General features: G+C 42.9%; 1 protein-coding gene across 1 annotated transcript in view; it reads left to right on the forward strand.

Moving 5' to 3' along the window:
- The window catches only part of mocos (molybdenum cofactor sulfurase), a 316,151-nt gene that overhangs the window by 114,642 nt on the left and 175,162 nt on the right, over positions 1 to 26,347 (forward strand). The window contains exon 6 of the mRNA XM_041184888.1: positions 18,957 to 19,156. Within this exon, the coding sequence (XP_041040822.1) occupies positions 18,957 to 19,156 (200 nt within the window). The remainder of the gene's footprint in view (positions 1 to 18,956; positions 19,157 to 26,347) is intronic.

Genomic DNA, 26,347 nt, shown 5'->3' on the forward strand with positions numbered 1-26,347 from the left:
GGCTGAATGAATGGTTGTGTAACCCTTGTCGTTAAATCCCACCTTGGTCTGTCTCCCTGTGTCTCAGACAACTTCTCCTCATCTGAGCGCCTCATTTTGTTCTGCATCTCAGTGGTCTCATTTCCAATCCATGTTCTGTACCGACCATCCAATTATCAGACCGAGTTTCTTAATAAGCTATCTTCTCTCTTCCTTCCCTCAGCCTCTGTATCAAGCTAATTCTGATCCTCGGTCATTTCAATCATCTCAATTTTCCTTTCTCTGTCATCTCTGAGTTTACCCCTCATTCTCCCTAAACCTCTCCCTACATATAAATTCTGCCGCCCCTATTCATGACCATCCCCTTCATATTGCCATCGCACAAGGCCTTGCTGTCCCCATCGTTACAACCACTTATAAGCAATCTTTGATCATTTCCTTGGATAGCTATCCACCAGTATTTCCTTTCCACCTCCTAACTGCATTACTTTCTGTGTCTGCCCCTGGAAAAACTCCCTCAAGTCACTGCCACTGTACTTATGAATTTCCCACTATCTAGCCTTTAGCAACAATTCATCATGACATTTCTGCAGCTACCAATTTGCTAAATCACACCTTCTCAATCACTTTTTTGAAACCCTGGTCCTAATTAAAACAATTGCTCTCTGTCAGCTTCATCATTCCCCCTTGTATACCCCTCATCTCAGCCCTCCTAAGTCCAAGGAACTCAGATTTTAACATTTTTGATGGGCAACTAATTTAACCATCCATCACCATATCTGGTTGGACCATATTGTTAGGAAGTTATAGTAATTCTCATAATATTATTGGAGTTTATTGTAAAATAGATTAAAAGTGGGATATGTGTGTGTGTGTGTGTGTGTGTTAGTGTGTGTGGCTGTGTCACTTAATTGGATTAAAGGCAGCTAGTCTGGAGGCTTTGATGTAAACATGGGGGAAGTTTAGAATGTAAGGTAAAAGGACATTTTCATTTTTAAATACGCCAGACTAGATTGTTTTCAAAGGAGAAGTGAAATGTGTCAACTAGTCAGGTGAAGTAAGAAACATTGTGGCCTGAATCTTCTGGTCGGCATGTGCTGGCGGGCCTAGCTCGCCAAGGCATAAAATGATGTGCGGTGATGTCGGGCTTGCGTCCGGACGTCACCGCGCGTTATTCTGATCCTCAGTTCGGCTGCGCGCCCACAGAACTGTGAAAGGCCTATTAAGGCCATTATTAAACTAATTGAGGCACTTGTCTGGGCTGCCCATCCAACTTTAAGTTTGGCAGGCAAGTGAAGAGCCCAGGCGGCCTTCGCATTTTTTATGGAGCCTCATCCATGGGCTGGATGAGGTTTCATGAAGGGTTTATAAGTTTAATAAAAAAATTTTATTAACCTTCATTGACATGTCCCAGCTCATGTGACACTGTCACGAGGGGACATGTTTGAAAATTTTTAAAAACTCTTTTATTCAAATTTTCATTATCAAAGTAATCTCCCTGAGGCACAGAGCTGCCTCAGGGAGATTTGTGCGTTCTTTCACGCGCATGTGTGAAAGAGCGCAGGCCCCAATTCTCCCTCCCCCCCCCCCCCCCCCCCCCCCCCCCCCCCCCCCCTGCACAGGTACTGCTAAGCGCTTACGGTTACGCGTCATGCTGGGCGGGCCAATGCAAAACGGCAGCGTGCAGCCAATCGTGGGTGGCAATTGACCATGCGCCTGCCCACACCAGTTCCCAAACCGCCCACCTGATGGGGAGAAAATTCTCCCCTGTGTTTATTTTTCCCAAAGGTTACTGGTAAAACTTAGTGCTATATGAGATTTTTGTTATCAGAAAGATAAAGTCCAAAGACATAGTGAAACAATGGGAATTTGCATTCAAAGGGGAAAATATGTGTAAAGGAGCAAAGGCTGTGTGTAAGGACAGGCATTTTAAGATCTTACAAGTGTGAAAAGCCTTCAGCGCCTATGCCTCAAGCTTCTGTTTTCAAAGACCTAAAGTTAAGAAAACTCACTTTGAATTCAACTTGTTCAGCATATCATGTTTCTTTGCCTGGGTGTTTTAAAATCTACATGTCTTATTGTTGCCCTAACGAAAGTCTAATTGGGAATTAGATTGATTAGAGGATTTAAAAGTTATCATAGCAGTAATTTGTAGGCTTATATATGTATTTAAAATCATTTCTCCTATTAGTAAATGTTTAAGCTAGTTTTGTAAAAACCTATAAGGCTTGGTGGTCTTATTACTACTGAGTTCAAGACACGCATCTTGAAATTTATACAAATTGCAAATCAAGTTGTGGCAGCGGTTTCAATTTTCCCTTTGGGACTTGAACAACTCAACATTTACCATCGGCTGTGCCATAACAATAGCAGTTATTTTTCTTTATCTCCAATACTGCTGACCATTGAAAGATCATCCAGAAATGCAAAAATAACCCCCAGCAACTTTTCTCACCACAAACTGTCTTCATAAACCACTCTGCCTCCTCCACCTTCAACAGCAGTAAGTGAGAAGAGGTCATGGACATTTTGGTCACAAGGATCGATGGCATTTATTTAGCTGCCTTTGCTGTTTCCCCTAGTCCAGCAGGCCAAACCACCGGATTCCCTAGCCCTGAACTCACATCTTTCTTTACATTCTATCCATCTACTGCCTTGTTCTCCTTGAGCTCATCTTGTCCATGAGACCCAACTCTTCTTCCCTTGATCCTATCCGATGAAACTGTTGACTATCCGCCTTCCCTTCCTAGGTCTATGTTAGCTGATACTATTAACGGTTCCCTCTCCCTGCTCCACCACGCCTTCGAATCTGCCGTCATCGCCACTCTCCCCCAAAACACAAACCTTTGACCCCTCTGTCCTTACAAACTACCATCCCATCTCCAACCTCCCCTTGTCGCCTCCCAAATCCATGCCAATCTTTTCCATAATTCTATGTCTGAATCCCTCCAGTTTGGGTTTCCAGCACACCCAGTGCTGAAACAGCCATATCAAAGTTGCAAATAATATTCTTCATGACTATAAGTGTGGTAAACCATCCCTCTTCATCCTCTTGACCTGTCTCTACCCTTTGACACAGTTGACCCTCTATCCTCCAATACCTCCCTTCTGTTGCCCAGCTGGGTGAACTTTCCTTGCTTCATTCCATTCTTAACTATTGAATTGTAGCCAGTGAATCACTTGCAACAATTTCTCTTCCTACTTCCACACCATTACATCTGGAGTCCCCCTAAGATCTATCCTTGTCCCCCTCCTATTTCTCATCTGCATGTTGCCCCTCAATGATATCATCTGAAAGCATAATGTAAAATTACACTGTCAACACTCAGCTCTACCTCACCACCATCTCTCTGGATCGGTGTGCCCTCTGATTTGTCACAGTCCTTGCCACAGTCCTCACACTCAGGATTGAATGAGCAGAAATTTCTTTCAACTAAATTTTGGGAAGACTGGTCATTGTCTTTGGTCCCTGCCACAAACTACAATCCTTAACTTCTGTATCCATTCCTGGCAGCGGTCTAATTCTGAGCCAGACTGTTTGCAACCTTGGCATTGTGTTTGACCCTGAGCTGAGCTGCTGACTGCATATCCACTCCATCACTAAGAATGCTACTTCCTCCTCCATAACCTTGTCTAATTCTGACCCTGCCTCAGCTCATCTTCCGCTGAAACCCTCATCCTTTACTTTGTTACTTCTAGACTTAACTATTCTACTGTTCTCCTGGCCAGCCGCCCATCTTCCATGCTAAAGAAGCTTGAGCTCAGCCAAAACTCCTCAACCCATATCTTAACTTGCTCCAAGTCTCATTTTCCTCTCACTCCTCTTTTAATATTTCCCCTAAAACCTACATTTTTAACCAAGCTTTTGGTAAGCTCCACTGATGTCTCCTTCTGTGGCTTGGTCAAAGATGATTTTACTGGTAACTCTCTTGTCATTTGCACTGGGACCTTTTACTACTTTAAAGGTGCTAAATAAATGCAAGGTTTTGGTATAGTGTAGAGGAGGAAAGGGTTGCAAATAGGCAAATTGCCAAAAGCAGCGATGCAGATTAATAAGGCCATAAAGAGCAAATAAAGCACTGGGATTCATTTCTAGAGGGATGGAATTGAAAAGCAAGAAAACGTGTTGAACTTTGTCGTGAAGCTATTAATGTATATGATATTTTGGAAAATATTTTTATTTTAAAATAGAGGTTTAGTCTGCCGGTGTGTCTTAATTGGATTAAAGCCAGCTAGTCTAGGTGCTTTGATGGGTACTAGTTTTGATATATAAGGGAGATAGCATGTATTTGCATTTTTTGAATAGAGCATTCAAGAAGTAGGGTGAAAACTGACGCCTTTCTAGCAGCTACCAAGCAATATGTTTATATTACTAATAAAATTGATACTATGAAAGTGTTGTTAAAAGGTGAATTCTAAAGAGGCTGGTGAGACAATGAGAATTTGAATTCAATCAGTGGCGGTAGGTATAACTTCAGCAGTTTTGAATTCATAAAGTGAAAATGCTCTGCCTGGTATCTGGTTAAGTCTGTGGGTTTCTGTTGCCTTAATGGAGATTAGTTTGGGAATTTGTTATAAATTATGATAGTAGTAATTTGTAGCCAAGTGTAAATCTACTTTAACCTGTATAAATTAATAAAATTTTCCTTTAGTTTAATGTAAAGCCTCGAGAACCGGTGGCCTGATTTCTGAATTTAGAGTCATATCTCAAATATAACACATGAAATGATAAACTATGACAATTATTTAAAGTTTTCCTCTGGGATTTTTAAATAACTCCGCTTTACCAACTGCATTTGTCTTAACAACTGGGGGCACGTCCAGGATAAATTATATTTCTGCTTCCTCGATTGGTTAGGAATTTGTGAATCTTAAGCTTATGAGTCCAAGAGGCACTTTGAATTGAGGAGTTGATGAGGTGTTTTAGAAGTGCTGAGACTGCAAGATGGCTTTGGCAAATGCTAAGACTTGTCTGGAAGTAGATGAGATAACTCTGATTAGGTTGGAGAGAATAACCAAAAGTAAGTTAACAGAGTTGGCGGATAAGTTACAATTGGGAGGCTAGGAAATCAGATATAGTTGAAAGTATAGCACAACATCTACAGTTGGAAGTGAAACCTGACACTAGTGAATCACAGCTGAAGGTAGTGAGACTTCAGTTACAAATGAAGGTGCTAGAATTTGAACAAGCAAAGGAACTAAAAGTGCTTGAATTTGAAGCAAAGGACAGAGCAATCGCTTTTAAAAGGGAATTAGAAATTGTGAAGATAGAGAAGGAGGAAAGAGAAAAAGATAGAGGGAGAGAATTCCAACTGCAAATGTTGGCAGTTAGAAAAGAGATGTCAGTAAGTGAGGAAGGATTCGTCTCCAAAGTAGAACCCAGTGGGGATATGTTTAAATTTGTACAAGCTTTTCCAAAGTTTGAGGGAAAAGATATTGAAGCATTCTTTATTTCATTTGAGAAGCTAGATAAACAGATGAAATGGCCACAGGAGAACTGGACGTTATTATTACAGTCTAAGTTGTTAGGTAAGGCACTGGAGTTAAATGTTTCGCTTTCAGAAGAAATGTCGGTGAATTATGATGTGGTGAAAAAAGCTATCTTGAGTGCATATGAGTTGATTTCTGAAGCATACAGGCAGAAATTTAGGAATATGGGAAAATAGCCTGGGAAAACTTGTATTGAGTTTGAAAAAGTAACACAAAGTAATTTTGACCGCTGGATATGGGCGTTGAAAAAAGAGACAGTCTATGCAGCTCCTGGGAAGTCATTCTTTTGGTAGAATTTAAAGATTCAATTCCTTCGGCAGTGCGAACTCATGTCCAGGAACAAGGGTTGATTCTGTAAGACAAGCAGCAGAGAAATAGCAGATGATTATGAGTTAGTTCATAGAGCTAAACCTTATTCCATCACCCTTTCAAATTGGAAGAGGATAAAAAGTGGGAAGGTGAAAGGAAGTTAGGTAGTCAGAGAAGAGAAAGAGTAGCTGGAAGTTCTCAGTAAGTTTTTTCTCACAACAAAAAGGAAAGTGCTGAAGGTAGAAGTGACATTTAAAAACTTTGGTGTTTTCATTGTAATAAAGTGGGGCATGCGAAGTCAGTGTGTTCGAGATTGCAGGAAAAATCTGTAGGAATTATTGGGGTACAGAAAAGCTCTAGAAGTAAAAGTACTGCGGATTCTGAGGTTCAGGCACTAGAGAAACCAGTGGTTTGTATACAGGTGAAACAGGAAGAATCAGTGAAAGGCGAAGAAGTGGGATTGTGTTCACAGTTTACTCAAGAGAGTTCTGAGGAGCAGGTTGCAAAAATGTTTAAAGACTTTGTATGTGAAGGGAAAGTCTTTCCATGTGTTATAGCGTGGAGTAGGTAAAGATGTTAAAATTTTAAGGGACACAGGGATTGGTCAATCCTTAATGTTGTGGGATAGTGGTATTTGTTGTTCAGAGGGAGTGTTACAGGAGAATAATAATAAGTGGGGTTCATGGAGGTGCTAAATCTATTTAGTTGTTGAAGGTAAATTTAAGGAGCAGATGGAAGACAGGTGAAGTTATAGTTGGATTGATGGAAAAATTGCCCATTGCAGGGGTTCAATTTATTCTGGGTAATGATGTAGCTGGATCGCAAATGTGGTGATGCCTATAATAGTTAAGTAGCCTGTAGAAGTGTTTTCAACAGAAGTGCTACAGAAGGAACATCCTGGATTGTTTCCTGATTGTGTTGTAACAAGATCAAAGGCCCCTTGGGAAGATCAAAATGAACAAGATAAGCAAGCAGTTCAAAAGCATGAAGAAGGTGTCGAAATCCAATTATCTGGCACTGTATTTGATAACATTGTTCAGGAGGAGGGAATGCAGGACAGTTCAGTTGAAGTGTTTAACTCAAAGAGGTTAATGGAGTTTCAGAAAAATGATTTGCAATTAAAACTGTTATATCAGAAAGCTTATTCAGAAACCAAAGCAAAATGTGTTCTAGTATGTTATTATCTTCAAGGGAATATATTAATGAGAAAGTGGCAGTCAGATCGTGTCTCAGCAAATGAAAGCTGGAGGGAGTTGAATCAGATTGTTATCCCATTAGGGTATAGAAATGAGATTCTGAGAATTGTTCATGAAATTCCAATGGGGGGACATTTAGGAATTAGGAAAACACAGGAAAAGATATGGAGTTTTTTTTTGTCCAGGATTGCATAGGGATGTAGTCAATTTCTGTAGAACTTGTCAATATGTCAAGTAACAGGAAAACCACAGGCATTGATGAAGCCGACGCTTCTAATGCCAATAGCAGCATTTGAAGAACCTTTTACCAGAATCATGATTCATTGTGTAGGACCATCCCCCCCCCCAGACTAAAAGTGGAAATCAGTATTTATTAACATTAACAAATGTGTCTACAGGTTTCCTGAAATGATACCTTTAACAAATAATACAACTAAGAAGATTGTGGAGGAGATAATTAAATTTTTTACAAGACATGGATTACCTAAAGAAATACAATCAGATCAGAGGTCACACCTGTTTAAGGAAATGATGAACAGTTTGGGGATAAATTGGTTAAAGTTAGCAGCTTATCATCCGGAGTCACAAGGAGCTTTGGAAAGGTGGCATCAAACTTTAAAACTATGATAAGAGCATACTGTCTTGATTATGCACAGGATTGGGATACAGGAATTCCATTTTTCTTATTTGTTATTAGAGATGCTCCTAAGGCATCAACTGGTTTTCGTCCTTTCAAACTAGTTTATGGTCATGAGGTAAGGGGACCACTGAATTTGATTTAAGTGAAATTGGTGGGTCAAAATTCAAAAACTACTCTCCTGGATTACGTATCAAATTTCAGGGAAAGATTGAACAGAGCATGTGAGCTGGCTAGGAAACATTTAAAGATTTTACAGCAAGTGATGAAAGTGAAAGCAGAGAAGAAGGCTAAAATTCGCAGTTTTGTTCCTGGAGAGAAAGCACTAGTTTTGTTACCAGTGCTAGGGGATTCCTTAAATGTAAGATTTGGTGGGCTTCACAGGATTGAAAAGAAATTGAGTGAAGTAAATTATTTAATAAACACTCCAGATAGAAGAAAGAAGCAGAGGGTGTGTCATGTAAATATGCTTAAAAAGTGCTTTGACAGGGAAGAGGAACAAAAAGAGGTGTTAGTGATGGTGAATGATGAGAGAGAAGTTGAAGTGCAGGACTCTGAAATTGATTTTCCTCAAATCAAATTGGATTATGAAGGGTTGTTTGAAGATTTAAATGAAATATTTAGTTACCTTCCAAGCAAGTGTCAAAGCAAATTGATAAAGCTATTGCAGTCACACAAACTTATTTTTTGGAAATAAGTTAGGAAGGACACATTTAGCTTTACATGATGTATGTATAGAAATATCATCTTCTATAAGGCAATGCCCTTATAGATTAAATCCAGTGACATTATCACATGAACAAAAAGAAGTTGATTTCATGCTTCAAAATGATATCATTGAGTCTAGTTGCAGTAACTGGAGTTCACCTGTTGTACTGTTACCGAAACCGGATGGAACACAAAGGCCAGAAGTTTGACGTCGGCGTGCGTGGGTGGACCCGGCACGCCGACACATAAAATGTTGAGCGGTGACCTCGGAAGTGCTTCCCAATGTCCGTGCACATCATTTAGATATTACATTTGGTGGGCGCATGCCCACTAGCTGTCAATGGCCTATTAAGGCCATTAGAAAACCAGTTAAAGTATTTATCAATGCTGCCCATCCAATCTTAAGGTTGGCGGGCAGGTGAAGAGCCCAAGCCGCCTTCGCATTTTTCAGGAAACCTCATTCATAGGCAGGATGAGGTTTCCTGAAGGTTTTATTAAATAAATAAATAAATAATTTTGCACAATTCACAAACCTGTCCCAGCTCATGTGACACTGTCACATGAGGGGACATGCCTACAAAATTTTTAACTATTATTTATGAACTTTTAATATGTGCTTAATCTCCCTGAGGCACGAAGCTGCCTCAGGGAGATTTCTGTGCTCTTTTGCATGCATGCGTGAAAGAATGCAGGCCCACACTCTCCCTCCTGCCCCCACCCGCACAGATTGGACAGGCCTTAATTGGCCCACCCACATAAAATTGGCGGTGCACAGCCGATCGGCTCCGCACCCACCCACACCCGCTCCCAACCACCCCACCCGACATTCTGAAAATTCCCCCTAAAGGCTGTGTATGGACTATCGAAAACTGAATATGGTGACAAAAGCGGATTCATATCACATACCACGGCTGGAGGATTGCACTGAGAATGTGGGACAATCAAAATTTATCACAAAGATTAACTTTCTAAAAGGATATTGGCAAGTACCATTGTTGGAGAGGGCAAAGGAGATATCAGCTTTTGTAATGCCAAGTGGACTATATCAGTTTAAAGTCATGCCATTTGGTATGAAGAATGCACCTGCGACATTTCTAAGACTGACAAAGTAATTGCAGGACTAAGCAATTGAGCTATTTATATTGATAATCGAATTGTTTTCAATCAGACGTGGGAGGAGCATTTACAGCATCTTGAAGAATTATTAACTCATCTACAAGAAGCTAATTTGGTGATGAACTTGGTTAAAAGTGAATTTGCGAAAGTGCAAGTTACGTAACTAGGGCATACCGTTGGACATGTTAAAGTGTCTCCAAGAGATGCGCAAGTTAAGGTTATCATGGATTTCCCAGTGCCTGCAACAAAATGAGAAGTTTTGAGATTTCTGGTCATGAGTGGGTTTTACCAGAAATTCGTACCAAATTTAGCCAAGTGGTTGCTCCACTGACTGAACAATTACGAAAGAACAAGAAGTTTCAATGGATACTGCAGTGTCAGAAGTCATTCGATAGTTTGAAAGCTATTAATTAGGACACCAGTGTTGGTAGTACCCAATTATGCCAAGCAATTCAATTTAGCCATTGACACAAGCAATATATGCATTGGGGTCGTACTGTTATAAGAAGGTGACACTGGAATTGAAAAACCGATAGGGTATTTTTCACAGAAACTGAATGTACAACAGAGAAAATAATCAACGATCAAAAAAGAGACTTTGAATTTGGTGTTAGCAATGCAGCGACATGTGAGAAACACCTGACCTACCTACTAAATCCCATTTACCAGCACTTGGCCCATAGCCTTGAATGTTATGATATGTCAAGTGCTCATCCAGGTACTTTATAAAGGATGTGAGGCAACCCTCCCAGGCAGCGCATTCCAGACCGTCACCACCCTCTGGGTAAAAAGGTTTTCCTCACATCCTCCCTAAACCTCCTGCCCCTCACCTTGAACTTATGTCCCCTCATGACTGACCCTTCAACTAAGGGGAACAGCTGCTCCCTATCCACCCTGTCCATGCCCCTCATAATCTTGTACACCTCAATCAGGTCAACCCCTCAGTCTTTTCTGCTCCAACAAAAACAACCCAAGTCTTTCCAACCTTTCTTCATAACTTAAATGTTTCATCCCCGGCAACATCCTGGTGAATCTCCTCTGCACGCCCTCCAGTGCAATCACATCCTTCCTATAATGTGGCGACCAGAACTGCACACAGTACTCCAGCTGTAGCCTCACCAAGGTTCTATACAACTCCAACATGATGTCCCTACTTTTGTAATCTATGCCTCGATTGATAAAGGCAAGTGTCCCATATGCCTTTTTCACCACCCCAATAACATGCCCCTCCGCCTTCAGAGATCTATGGACACACACGCCAAGGTCCCTTTGTTCCTCAGAACTTCCTAGTGTCATGTCCTATTATTGAATACTTCCTTGTCAAATTACTCCTTCCAAAGTGTATCACTTTAAACTTTTCAGAGTTAAATTCCATCTGCCACTTATCTACCCATTTGACCTATATCTTCCTGTAGCCCAAGACACTCAACCTCACTGTTAAGCACCCAGCCAATCTTTGTGTCATCTGCAAACTTACTAATCATATCCCCCACATAGTCATCTATGAGTGGCAGTTTAGTAGAAAAATGGACACTCCCACACAGTTTTAGTGCCAAACACCATTATATCTAGGGCATTAGCGAGTGCGTTCTGTACATGCATTGGAAGTATGAAGAATACTAGTCTAGTGCTAATTTAATGCCAATCTGCATTTTCAACCATGCTGCTTTAGTTGATGCCCTCCCTTAAATACGCATAACTGAACATGTGTTCAGCAGCAAGATGTTTAGATACATAGAGAGTGGCTACTGAACATTACTTGGCTGATCAGACATACCCATCAAATCCCACCAAATATTTCCAAAGGTCCTGGCACACGGAGGTAATTACCAAGACGTAATTCTGAGGAAAGTTGCTCCTTGTGCCACTCCATGGCACTATTTACATAAGTCCACTTTGTAGCATTTCTGCAAGGAGGTGCAACCAAATTCAGGCAGCAGCACTATCGGTGCAGGTGATAGCTCCAGACTGCAGGGCGTCTGCAAGAGTCTTTGCAGTAGACCACAGAGCTCTGGAACCCCCTGTCTGCTGATCTAGATCCTGAGATTTTCCATGGCTATTGCTAGTTTGGTGTGCCAGGACCTTTGGAAATATTTGGTGGGAATTGATGCGTATGGCTGATCAGCCAATGCTGACATCTTTTGATGATCAGCTTCTATCACTGCTTGTTTGTCTGTACAACCACACCACACCAACCCCCTCCACTTCTCTCTCTCTCCCCCCACCCAAACCGCACCCCCCCACACACACACACACACACACACCTTAAACCAGCTTATATTTCACCCCTTTCTTGGACTCACTCAAGTTCTGTCGAAGGGTCATGAGGACTCGAAACGTCAACTCTTTTCTTCTCCGCCGATGCTGCCAGACCTGCTGAGTTTTTCCAGGTAATTCTGATTTTCACCTAGTTTATCACACCATTATACACATATTTTCATGGCTTAATGGTCATTATCTCCAGTGACTGGGAATTTCAATCCAGTCAAAATTGCAAAATGTATTGTATTAGGCTTTAGCTAGAATGAACTTTGATGATGCCCATCAGATTGTTCATTAGTACACCTTGCTAGTATTTTGTATAATGTTTTTGATTTTGGAAGTTGAAAACTATCTTGGGAATCTCATAAAATTAAATAAGCTGAATTTACACTCCCTCCCCCCCACCATGTTTTCAATGGGGTATGGGGGGGCATGTAGAATGTGAGGGGTGACAAGCCCACCACCTTCTTGCTCACCCCTGAGCTGTCCCCCATAACATGGTAGATGAGTGGGCACTGAAATTGGCAGTCCACAATTTTGAAATAAATAGTTAAGGAACAATTGATTTGTTAAGAAGCCCATTGACCTGGATAATTATGGTTGGCACGGGCAGGCTGTTTTTTAAACACATTGCTTAAAAGGCAGGGTATGTGCTTTTGGGGGATGTCCTGTGAAGATCTGGTGCCCATCCCCCCAACTCATATGATGATACCGCCCCCTCCCCTTTGTTCCTCCCCACCTGCCCTCCAAAACCCACCCTCCCATTCCTATTTTGCGCCCCCTCCTTAGGTTTCCAAATCCATTCCCCCTAAAAGCCCAGGACTTAACTCACTCCAGATACCATCGTTCTTCCTTATGGGACTGTTTGCAGTACTATTAGTACCCACTACTGAGTTATGACATTGCTGGGATTGCTACAGCTGCCAGCCAATCAGACTGGCCAGTAGCTCTCGAGAACAGGATTTCCTCCCACTGAGGGCCGGATACCCGACTCCACCTGTTCAGCCCACCAGCAGTGTGTTATGACTGCGGGGTGGACTTTTAGGTGCGTTGGCTGCTGGTCTACTCTTGCAACAGGGGGTTAGGCGGGGGTGGGAGTGATGTGAGCATAATGGCACCCCGTGAAATCCAGCTCTTGGTGTTTTCCGCTAATTCCCTGCTTAAAATAGCCCATTCTGTGTCAGATGGTGAAGAGGGGTTCTGTGGGATAATTGCTTATCTCATATTATTATCAAAGACTGAGTTAGGAGTTCAGAAAAGATTCTTGAACAGCTCAAATGTTGTGTAGATCAAGTATTGTACAATTTGTTATTTGGATGTGTGTGTGTGTCGTACATCTGTAATTTTTTTGTAAATAATTTTGGCTATTAGTTTTAAACTATATTTAATGGCCTGGCAGAGTAATTATCTCTTGTAGGCAGCTGATGTAGTTTCTGGCTTATAGTGACATGCTCAAAAGATTAGTACTTTGACATGTTGCATCCACTCCATATCATGTGTAGATTTGCAAGTTTCAGTTTATGGGTGGTGTAAAATACATTTTTGCTGGGAAAATAAGTTAAAAATGTTGAATCCAGATTATAAGAGTATTTATCATTTTCAATAGTAGAATATAGCTGATATTGTGAAATGTCCGCAAGATCAGTGTTCTGAAAAGAGTTGATCTGCTAGCTGTTGGTTACTTTGTATGCAGCTCCATTAATTTAGGTAGCTGGATCAAGTCCTTGTGCAGACTGAAAGAATACAGATGAGTGAGGTGCTGCCAGGTAGCAGATGAGCAGCTTTTACAAGCATTGATGTTATCAGGCAGTTCATAAATTAATACAATTGCAGGAGACATTCATGAAATACTTAATTCACTCTGTACATGCCTGTGCCTTTCATGCAAAACAAAACTTTGCATGATATTTCCTGGTAAAACAATCAAGTGCCCGTGAAAAAGGGCTGCCCGGGAGCAATAATGGAAAAGGGCCAAGTTTCATTGGGCAGCATTTTACCCCCATCGGGGGGGTTGTGCAGTAGTGGGCGGGAGCGGGCAGGGCCGCCGCCATGTTACGTGGGTAGGCCAATTAAGACCCACCCACGTGACATCCTATCGGAAACGCTGTGCGCCCTCTGTGTGGGCGGCGGGATTCCCTGAGCCAGGAGTGTGCATGAGTGCGAAAGAGCACATAGGTCTCTCTGAGGCAAAGTGCTGCCTCAGGGAGATCAGTGTTACTTTTAAAAAGATAATAAGGGATGAGAAAAATGTTATTGACATGTCCCCTCAATTACTTTTATTAAAAATGTAACACAAATTTTAAATCCCTCATGAAACCTTATCCTGCCCGTGGATGAGCTTTCATGTTTTTTCTGAAGGCCGCCTGGGCTCTTCGCCTGCCTGCCAACCTTAAGGTTGGACGGGGTAGGTCCATTAATAATTTTAATTACTTTTTTAATGACCTTAATAGGCCGTTGACAGGTTCGCGGGTGCGCAGCTAACTCGGCTGCGCCCCCGCCGAACTGAAAATCTAAATGACGCGGGGTGACATCAGGGCACACACCCGACATCACCCTGCATCATTTTACACGTCAGTGAGTGGGCTCCACCCCCACTCGCCGACCGGAAAACGTTGCCCATTATGATTCATAACGAGATAGTGGGACTATTTTCACTAGTGATGGCTGAAGAGTGTTTTGCTTGGAAGTTTTGATAGAGTAATAAAGGAAATATTGGGCTGAAATCTCCAATCAATGAGTGGCGGTGGGGCCTGCTCGCCAACGCGTAAAATGACACACTGTGACATCAAGTGGTTGTCCCAACATCCCCGCGTGTCATTTAGATTTTCAGTTCGGTTGTGAACTTGGCTGCATGCCCGCCGAACTGTCAAAGGCCTATTAAGGCCTGATTAAAAACTAATTTAAACAATTAAATGAGCTGCCCATCCAGCCTTAAGGCGCTCACTCCTGACCACCCCCGCATCACCCCACCACGATGGGGATCAAAATTCAGCCCATTATTTCCTCTGGGGAGTGAGTGAGAAGGATCATTGATTTAAAGTTGTTACTAAAAGAACGAGCAGAGATTTCTTTATGCATTGGTTGTGGGAGTATGGAATACTTTGTTATAGCGAATAGCTGAGGTAGAGCTCATTGCATCTTTTAAAGAAAGTTGGGTAAATATTTGAACCAGAGAAAGATAGATAAGGAAAGCACAAGGAATTGGGTTAGTTTTGGATTGCTCTAGCAAAGAGCCAGCACAGACACAATGGGTTGAATGGCATCCTGTACCATAAAAATCTATGGTTGTGGAGTTTAACAAGTTTATAGTGGAATTAGTAATAACCATATCAAATTAATAAAATAATCTCACAATTCAATGATGTTCTAAATCAAGTGAAATGACAGTGGTTTATGAGCACATTATGAATTCTGAGATTAAATTACAGGGTTCTAATCATTATCTTTCATTTTTTACAACCGTGTACACTCTGGCTTTAGTGAAACAAAAGTATGCGAACAACTTTTGATTGAAGACTGTTAATCACTCAGGTGAAATACTACAATCAAGCTACAGGAGAGTATAATTGGAATTAGTTTATAATTAGAAGAAAACATTTGGAACTTTGTAAAAGTTTTATGGGTGGAACTTTACGGCCCCATCGCAGCTCGGGTAGGGCCGTAAAATGCAGCAAGCCATTCAAAAACCCATTGACTTCAGTTGAGATTGGAAAATCTTGCCGGTGGGAGGGACTGGAAAACTCCGCCCTATACCTTGTAACATAATTTAGTAAATTTGAAACAGTTGATCAACCAATGCCTTCGACTCACCTGACATGGAATTCGGCTGTTAATGACCCATGCATTGAAGACCATGATTGTGATTAAACTAATACTTGGCAATACTTTCTGTACTCCAATATCCACTGTTGCTTAGAACAACTGTCAGTAATAATTTGCTTTAAGAACAATGGAAATGAACTGAGCTATTCTATTTACATTTCAATCATAGAATATCAGTTCAGTTAATCAGTAACTGAGAACAGGTCAGTGAAACGTTTAAAATGAAGTTTACTTCAAGAGTTTTGAAATTAAATTCTCCTTGGTCTTCACTGTTTTCAAGATTTTCTGTACTACCTTGCAAGAGTCAGAACTTCTACCCACACTTTAGTAAGCAAATGTCATCAGAGTGGCAAAGCAGAGAGCAGAAATTCCCTATGACTGAAGTTTCCACTTACCTTGCTCATTCGGCAGGGTACTGGAAACTAATATTGTCAGTGAGGTGAACCAATATCATCAGAAAGATAAAAGTGGATGTCACTGAGCAGATCCAAGCCAAGCAAGCAGTCTGGACCCCAAGAGAATGTCATTATGTTGACATATCTTGATTCATGTTCTTACACAGGTTATTGGTTAATGGCTAGGATATGGGGAGAGGGATGGTTAAAAAGATGCTGAGTCAGATTTAAGGAGTCTAAAAGCCATATAGTAATCATTCCCTGAACACATCAACTTTTAAAATGCCCTTGGATGCCTCCAACTTAATAATGGAAAATCACCAGTCAATTCTAATTGCCAATCTGGATATATGCCAGAATACAATAAGTCTGTGCTGTTATTTTTCTTATAGCTTGCTCAGGGGATACTTATTTACTTGGTGTTGAAGGCATCTGTCTGTCTCAGGAGATGATGGTTGCACTCGGGTTGTATGTCACTTCTGGATTGAACATTGCTGTGGCTGTAGAGGCTGATGCCTGAGTGGCAGTCCCTTCACAGCTGCCACAAATAACCAGCGTTGGCTCAAGGTCGACTGATTTTTTTTTCCTTCTGCCATGCTCTCCTTTCTGCCATCTGATTATTTCTTTTGTCCTCTGCTTTTTCCACTCCCGAACTGCTTGTCTCCAGGCATTCCGGTCAGCAGCAAGGACTTCCCAGGCATCGACTCCTACCCCTGTCAACTTGAGGTTTTGGTTGCAGACGTCCTCATATTCCAGACATGGGTGACCAGTTAGTCTCATATAAGAAGCTTGCCATACAGCATGTCTTTGGAGATCAGCAGTCTTCTATTTTGGTTCTCATGACCTAGCCAGATACTTATTTCCTTGGTGTAAAACAGAGGAAAATGGTCTGGAGATTCTTGATCCCAGGCTGCTGCTTCCTTCTCAAGAATCCAGAGATTTCCAGGGGCACCTTCCTGGGGTGGGTGCGGGGTTGAAACAAAATCCTTGCTCCTGGAGCAGGTGTATGCATGGTGACAATGCTAATAAGATGCACATTTGCCTCCTATCTTATTGTTGTGGGTTTCAGGTCTGCAGGTTCCCTTACTAATAGAATGCCTCACTCCTTGTTCCCATTCTACTCAGATTGGAGGATCTAAGTATGACAATCAGAAGGCCCTAATGCTGCTATTTCCACAGCTTCAAGCCTCAGGTTGGCAGTACTACTTTCCTTTCTGCCCCACTTGTAGTCACAGGCATCTGCCAACAGACAGACCTCTGAGGAGAATGACCTGAATCAGGAAATATTGGCAGCTCGGTCAGCTCAGCAGAGCAGAATCCAGGGATGGACAAGGAGGAAAACTAGCTGGCACATTTCTTAGTTCTTATTCTTTCCTAACTGAGGTTAAGACAGTTGGTAATTTCTATATAAATATCCAGCAATCACACTAGTGCACGATTCACCTGTGATCCTGTCCAAAATCCAGCAGGATCACTGCGAAGAATGATGGAAAATTTAGGGTAGCAGAGCCTACTGCAAAGCAATGACGAAAACTGCCGGTAATTAATCAACTATTGGTAAAATACAGCCTGCATAAAATTTCAGGAGACTGGGTTAGTGTCCCAACAGTGTTCATAGAGCAGGAGAAGGAGTCCTGATCTGCCACAGTGCTACTGCTAGCAGATCAGTTCCAACTTTGAAAAAAAGTAAATTGAAAAGTATTTTTTTGTTTTTCAGCCAAACATTGTATCATGATGGCACAAGTCATGTCAAAATGGGACACTTTTGTGAGAGCATATCTGTAGGTCACTTGTGTGAAAAGCTATCATGCCAAAAGCAGCATAGAGCTGTTAATGCAGACAAGCTTCCCAGTTTTTCAGATATGTAACCAGAAAAAAAATGTACACTGAATCAAAGGAAGAGACATGAGGAGAGGTAGGACCATAGTAACATGAGCACCATCAATCAATCAGATCATCGCTGATTTGTACCTCAACTGTTACACAGTTGAGGTTATTTAAATAGGAGGGCAAGAATTTTAAATTGGAAGAGTGGGAGTCAAAATAGGTCAGAAAGTACAGGGGTGATGGATTAGTGAAACAATGGAGATAGCATACAGACAACAGAGTTTTTAGATGAATTGAAGTTCAGGGTGGATGGCGATGGCAGAATGGCCATTTAGAGTTGCCAAATCTGAAAGTAGCAAAAGCTTGAATGAGAGTTTCAGCAGCCAGTGGGCTGTGGCTCAGCTGTAGGTGGGTGATATTACAGAGGTAGGTATTGGTAGTCTTTGTGATAGAGAGTATATGGATTCAGAAGCTTGGCTTAGGTGGAATGGAAAGAAAAAGATATTTTGTTCAGCGGGCACGCGCCGGAGTTGGCTGTGCGCCCGCCAAAATGTAAATGGCCTATTAAGGCCATTAAGAAAGCAATTATTGTCATTAGTAATGCTGCCCGTCCAACCACAGTCACATGAGGGGACATGTTTAAAAAAATTTTAAATCATTTATTCAATTATTTTAATATCCATTCAATCTCCCTGAGGCACGGAGCTCAGACTTAATTGGCCCGCCTGTGTAAAATGGCTGCGCAGAGCCAATCGTGGGTGGAGATTAGCTCTGCGACTGCCCCCGCCTGCTGCTGCCCAGCTTGCCCACCATAGCAAAAATCCTACCTTATCTGTCTGTCCGTCTATCCGTCTGTATGCCTGTCTCTGTCTTGTCTGTCTGTCTGTCTACCTGTCTGTTTGTCTCTATCTGTCTATCCATCTGCCTGTCTGCCTCTAAAGTGAATTTCTGGTGTGCAGATCATTATTAGATATGTGAGGTGGCAAATGTTTTTATTGAATAGCACTGTGCACCTACTGAACAACTTTGAAAAATACTTGACCTGAAATAGATGTAATGACATTGTAGTTATTTCACTAGATGACTTTCATCAATTGAAATTATAATTTAAGTATGAATTAGCAATTTTATGATAGATTGTAATTGTGGTCTCAGCTGTGTTATGACACTGTTGACTGTAACAGCCTAACAATTGTTTCTTCATCTTATTCTCAGGTGGAATGCAAAATATTATGCTTCATACCTTTAGTTTGGCCCGTTACACCTATATAATACTTTCTGGAATGCGCCATGTTAATGGAATGCCAGTTGCCCGGATTTATAGCGATAATGAATTTGAAACTCCAGATTCTCAGGGACCTATTATTAATATGAATGTGCTGGATGAGAAAGGTGGCATTGTTGGTTATGCCAAGGTATGTTATAATCTTGTCATTATCTCATAGTTTCTGCTGTAAGTCATTTGTAGAATTGGTTGTAATTGTACATGCCTTCTATGACTGTGACATATGACTTGAGGTCATGACGTGAATAAGCAGAAAACCGAAGAAGAGCTATAGAAAATTGTGCTGGTATTTGATGAATGGTTATATTCCAGCAATCAAGATGAGAAAACTCATAAGGGAAGTATAACACAATAAAGGTACCTTTGATGATACATTCTACAGAAAATAATATATTCCCATATCCCTTTGTGTATTTTGTTATATTGCACAGGAAAATCGCAGTGATAAGTTAACATGATTAAAGAGATTTTGCCTACACGGCAGAGTACCTTGCGAGTCACTGTAACCATGTTGCAAGTATAATTAAAATGCAAAAGATATATGGCAACCAATGTAGTACCAACAGCTACACATAGTGCCTTAGTGTGTCTGAGCAGAGATTTTGGAATCTGGAAACTGATTATATAATTATCCAATTGACATTGCTATCCCAATAGGAAAAAGATGTCTGAAAACAAACACTAATTGAAATTGTTAAAACAAAATTATAATTCCGAAGAAGAGTCATATTGGACTCAAAACATTAACTCTGTTTGTCACTCCATAGATGCTGCCAGAACAGCTGAGAATTTCCAGCACTTTCTGTTTTAATTTAAATTGTTAACCATTTTGTTAACTATTTTTGTTTTGTTAACTTTTGTTACATCATATTTTAATTTCCTTTTACTTATCAAGTGAACAATCAAGGAACAAGCCTCTAGGTGACAAATAACAGTGCAGACTAACTCGTGGGTCTGGAAACTAGATTTTCCATCCTGAAATCATTTATATATAACAGCACTGCTCAGCAAAATGTTTCATGGTGGGCAATATTCTGTGTGCTACTAATATAGAGACCTGGATTTATAATCCAGGAACAAGCAATGTAAAGTACCAATATACTGAAGCACCAGTATACCACCTACAGATTTAAGCACACCAAAGACATGCTCAAGCAATATTTTTGTTATTTTTCTTTTATTTATTCATGGGATGTGGGCGTCACGGGCTAGGCCAACATTCATTGCCCATCCCTGATTGCCATTGTGAAGGTCATGGTGAGCTGCCTTCTTGAACCGCTGCAGTCCATGTGATGTAGGCACATCCACAATGCTGTTAGGAAGGGAGTTCCGGGACTTTGACCCAGTGACAGTGAAGGAACGGCAATATTTCAAGTCAGGATAGCTTTGAGGGGTCCTTCAGGTGATGGTGTTCCAATGCGTCTATTGCCCTTGTCCTACTATGTAGAAGAAGTCACGAGTTGGGAATGTGCTGTTGATGGGAAATTCCTGAGTTGCTGCAGTGCATCTTGTAGATGGTACACATTACTGCCACTGTGTGTCGATGGTGGAAGGAGCGAATGTTTAAGGTGGTGGATGGGGCGCCAGTCAAGTGGACTGCTTTGTCCTGGATGGTGTCATGCTTCTTGAGTGTGTTGGAGCTGCACTCATCCAGGCAAGTGGACAGTATTCCTTCACAGTCCTGACTTGTGCCTTGTAGATGGTGGACAGACTTTGGGGAGTCAGGAGGTATATTACTCGCTACAGAATTCCCAGCCTCTGACCTGCTCTAATAGCCACAGTATTTATATGGCTGGTCCAGTTCAGGTTTTGATCAATGGTAATCCCCAGGATGTTGATAGCGGGGCATTCAGTGATGGTAATGCCATTGAATGTCAGAGGGAAATGGTTCGATTCTCTCTCGTTGGAGATGGCCATTGCCTGGCATTTGTGTGACATGAATGTTACTCGCCACTTATCAGCCCAAGATGTTTAGACTGCATTTAGCTCTTTAACCTTAACTCATCTTCCTGGAATATTTTCAAAATGTCTTGACTACAGCACCCTCACTAATAATTCATGGAACTTTTTAAAGGTGCTTATATTTTGTAAGAATACTGGGGTTGATTCGCTGGCAATGATATTTATCAAGGACAACAGACAAATCCTTAATGCCTCACTTTAACTCTTCATAAAAGAAGTCTTTACTTCCAAGTCTATGCCTTGGAGTTAATGATGCCTAAATTTGACTTGCTGAACCATCTTACATTAACCAATTCAGATTAATTTAGTATTTACACTACACCACCTTCCATTAGAATTCACACAAGCTGCTGAGTGAATGAGGTAACCCTTTTTTGGCAAACTGTTAAAGAAGGAGCCAATCCATAATTGTGGGTTAATGTTTCTTTAGTAACCTAATGACCATAATTGGCAGCAATTAAATTTAGACATGATTGAGCATGAAAATTCTTTAGTAGATAGAGTTAACTAATTTGTGAGATTATTTTATGATTAAATTCTTTATATAGTCAACAAGGTGACAGTATTAGGCAGCCTAGTGGAGCTAGTTTCCTTCCCTTCTTCTGGAACCAGGGTGATAGCCTCCTGTTGCATCAGACTGATGAACCTCTATCCTTAGAGGTGATAACGCCTTCCCACATGACTTCTCTGTTCCTAGGTAAATCTACCTTACACACTGGTTGCTGTATTTTGACTAGCTGACTTAAATTTCATTTCCCTCAATCTTTAAAAAAGGTGTATATCTAGCTGTAGTATTGTGCTCATTTTTTTTTTAGGAAAGATAACAAAAGTCTTGGAGAGGGTGCAAAGAAATGTATTTAAATATTACCAGGTATGAGGGGGCTCAGTTATTTGGAGAGACTAGAAAATCTGGGATTTTCAAAATTTTGAGTAGATGAGTAGATAAGTAGAAACTGTTTCCACTTGCAGGTGAATTGAAATACAGAGGACCCAAATTTAAGATAATTGGCAAAAGAACCAGAGGGGAATTGAGGAAACATTTTTTAATACAGTGAGTTATGTTATGACCTGGAAAAGTTGGTTGAAGCAGTTTTAATAGTAATTTTCAAAAGATTTTTATCTTATTTTTATTTCACTTATTTCATTCCTAAATCAACAAAAATAGACCTCTTCTTGCTTATTTTAACATACAGTGTCTTGGTTCTTTTATTGCTTGCTGGCTGGCCATTTTTTCTGACATAAATCAGGCAACTGGTGTTATAAAATTGGCTGGAGTTCTATCCAACCTGAACTCCAGTTCCCATGATGTATTTTCTGAGATGTAAGGGCAACAACAGTGAAAGGGCTACTTGAAATAGAGGTGCCTCATTCAAATATTGACCCGGATTTTGCGATAATAATAAAGATAAAATTATCAATGCTCACCATTTCTACTCCTCTGTAACTGACAACAACTTGTGGGGCAGAATTTTTCGCTCATTGGGTGGGCGCGTGCCCTAACCAAACAAGCGTAAAATGACGCACGATGATGTCGGGCAAGTGTCCTGACGTCATTGCTCACTCGTGCGATATTTTGGTCTGACTCATTGGTGTCTTCAAGGCCCCCTGAGGGTTCAGACTGTGTGGACCATTCCAGGTGTCAGACAATCTTCCATTACCATGGTAATGGGGATTGTGGCCTCTGCTAGAGGAGGAAGAGAGGGGTAGAAGGGAGAGGAAGCCAGGTGTCCCAATGTAGCTTCCAGGGTAGAGGCGCAGGCACAAGGGGTGCAGGGCCAGCAAGAAGTCCAAGGTGGAAGGGACTGCCGACGATGCCACTTTCCTGCTGCCAGGATTTACAGGCGGCGATGCAGCTTCTTAAGTATGTCCAAAGTGCAATACCGATGGTGGCTGCATCTCTCCAGGGAGACCATGACCTCCATTTTTCAGATGATCAGGCCTGAGATCAGCTTGGACTGTGTGGGTGGACACCCCATGCCTGTGGCTCTGAAGGTCACAGTGGCCCTTAACTTCTATGCCTCTAGCTCTTTCCAGGGGTCAGTGGGGGATCTATGTGGGGTCAGTGGGGGATCTATGTGGAGTCCCCAGTCAGCTGTCCATAGTTGTGTCAAGCTGGCGACAGAAGCTCTGTTCATGCAGGTCTTAACTTTCACTTATTTCTATACGAATGAGGTTAGCCAGGCGAAGGGAGCCAGAGGCTTTGCAGTTTTTGCTGGCTTCCCGCGCATCCAGGCTGCCATCAACTGCAGACATATGCCATAAAAGTGCCAGCGGGTCAGCCTGGTGCCTTCATCAACAGGAAGGGATTCCACTCCATGAACGTGCAGATAGTGTGTGACCATAGGATGCAGATTCTGCAAGTCTGTGCAAGGTACCCTGGCAGCTTCTATGACGCTTACATCCTGAGACACTCCCAGGTGCCGAGGTTCATCAGTGCTCCAGCCCGACTGGATGGATGGCTACTGGGTGATAAGGGCTATCCATTGAAAAGGTGGCTCATGAGCCTCCCTGCCACCTGAGAACAGAGGCGGAGCAGTGGTACAACTGGAGCCACGCCTCCACAAGGGCGGTGGTAGAGAGAACTATATGTCTTTTCAAGATGCGCTTCTGATGGCTGGACCATTCAGGGGGTGCACTGCAATACACCCCAGAGCGGGTGCCACTGATGGTGGTTGCATGCTGCGCTCTCCACAATCTGGCACTGGTAAGGGGGGACCCACTGGAGGAAGAGGATGTTGACGCAGCTGCTCAGGCCACAGGTGATGAGTCCAGTAGTGAGTGTGAATAGGAGCACGATGAGGAGAATGCTGAGGGTGTGGAGGCAGACCTCAGTAACCTCCAGGGAGCCAGGGATGCCAGGGATGCCTTGATCCTAGGCTGCCAAATAAGAGCTATAATCTCATGCCAGCCCTGCGACCACCACCCTGGATCGCAGAAATGACCCTTTCCTTTGCTCTCATGATACACTCAGTGCCTGTGCAATAAAGTTTCTAGCCACCATGTCCAACATTACATACTGGCCTACCCTGCACCTACAAAACAAATGAAGGATACTCAGGCCAATAATGCAAAAGCAAATGTAATTTAATATTGGAACTCACAGATTATTGAACGAAACAGTATCTGTTGTTGTTCACACCATTAAAAAATAGTAAAACAAAATGGGGGAGCAAAAGATCACCGGTGACCAGTCCCTCTTGTGCTTAAGATGCTTTAAACCTATGTTTACAGGTGCTATGCTTAGGTGCTCCCCCCTTGCTGGCACTGGCATTGGAGACAGCCTGCTGACTCTGCTGTTTTGTTGGCCATGAGGCCATGATGACCTTGGAGGTCGTCCTCTGGCTGGTGGAGCCTGTGATGGCTCTGCCTGGGAGGGAGCAGCCAGTGCCACAGCTGGCATCTCCCCAGTCACCACAGCCTCATCAGATGCCATGGGTACTGGCAGAGAGATGGAAGAGCTGCTGCTGACATCCAGAGCACCCTGAGAGGAGCCCGCAGAGAAGACGAGCAGCTTGTGTGCCAACGTGAGGTTGCTGTGGACCTCCCTGCTCGCCATTGATGGATGGGCACCTAGCTGGAAATCTGGGTGCCTCATCCATCTCGCACACGGACACTGACCACCTGAGGCCAGTGTCTGTGTGAGGGCTTGCAGGTCCGAGCGCAACCCTCAAACCTAATGCTGTTTCTGGAGCAGCCTCTCCATGAGAGTCACCACTTTCTCCATGGCGGAGACATTGCACTCAACCATGTGGGTCAACACAGTGCTCACGCTCCGCATGGACTCCTCCACAACGGAGACCATGGCACGCATACTCTCTTGGATCTCTGCCAGATCCTCCTGCAAGCCCTGCTGGACATCCATCACCTGCTGCCTAATGGACAACTCCAAAGGCCCACCATCAGCCTTTGACTGAGCATCACCCTAATCTCCAGCAGTCTTCCGACTGCTGGCACCGTGGGCACTTTCTGACTCCACCTGTATCTCAAGCGAGTGTGAAGTGCCCTCACCATTGTGCACCGAGATACTAGCCACTGAACTAATGCCCACCGAGTTGCTGGTATCTGCACTGGCTTCTGGTTCAGAGAGTGGGTGTGAAGCAGGTGCTTATGGAGCATGGTGGTCCTCCGGCGTCAGGGATTAGCTCCTGGAGGTCCTGTGCTTGGCTGTTTGGTGGCATATCTAAGGGAGAAAAAGGACATGTCATTAGTTTAAGTCATGACACTGTCACTGTGCATGCCAGGCACCTTGGTGAGATAATGGAGATCTGCATCATGGTGCCATTGTCTTTTGGTGATCAATGAGGAATCCAGTCTGGAGGCTCCCATCAATTATGAGACTGCACAAAATTGTTCGTAGCATCCAAAACTCTCAGTCCCCTGCACTCTTACCTTCATCTGACACCCCAGCCTCACTGCGTCCGGTTATCGAGCTGCATGGAGCCTCTTGAGTTCCAAGGCCTCCTGCTTGTACCTGGAGAGGATGAGGAGTGTACAGGTCCTGCGCCAGTCTGCGACCTCTCCATATTGTTATGGGATGTCTTCTCCTGAATGGACAGAGGAGCACTGATTAGTCCACCCTCCAACTGCAGCACCGTTGCAGCCTGGCCAACCCCACCTGAGGAGCACCTTGCAGGGCAGACCCGAGTCATGGCCTCGAGGCGCAAGGCACTCAGTCAAAGCAGCCAGGGCTCACCACCTTGGCCAGCTCCGGCATCATTGACGGTTGGCACTCAGACTTTAACACTCCTGAGTTCCATGAGGGGCTGGCCAGCCCAACACAATTCAATACACTGACTCAAGCTAACACAGTGCTCACCTTTCCTGAGCGCAGCAGGCCATTGAGGCACTTCTGGCACTGCACCCAGATGCGCCGCACCCGGTCTGCTAACAACATGCCCTCTTTGTGTGATGCGGTGACCTCCTCCTCCCATCCCTGGGGACAAGGGTGCCCCTGCGATCCGCTGCAGGTAGAGTGGACTAATCAGTGCTCCTCTGTCCGTTCAGGAGAAGACATCCCATAACAATATGGAGAGGTCGCGGACTGGCGCAGGACCCGCACATTCCTCATCCTCTCCAGGTACGAGCAGGCGCCTTGGAGCTCAAGAGGGTCCATGCACCTCGATAATCAGATGCAGTGAGGCTGGAGTCAGATGAAGGTAAGAGTGCAGGGCACCACTTCCAGGAGAGTGTCGAGGGACTCATCAGAAAAATGGGGTGGCGAGTGCCCAGCCGACATCACCTTTTGTCTGGACTCTAGATCTTCATTTGCAGCCATGTTGTTGCTGCAACTCCAATGCGGGCAAGCTCCCTGGAGCTGATTAGGCCATTTTTGAACTGGCTGCCAGGTCACCATTAGACC

Source organism: Carcharodon carcharias, chromosome 3, assembly GCF_017639515.1.
Source record: "Carcharodon carcharias isolate sCarCar2 chromosome 3, sCarCar2.pri, whole genome shotgun sequence".
In the NCBI taxonomy this organism is placed as follows: domain Eukaryota; kingdom Metazoa; phylum Chordata; class Chondrichthyes; order Lamniformes; family Lamnidae; genus Carcharodon; species Carcharodon carcharias.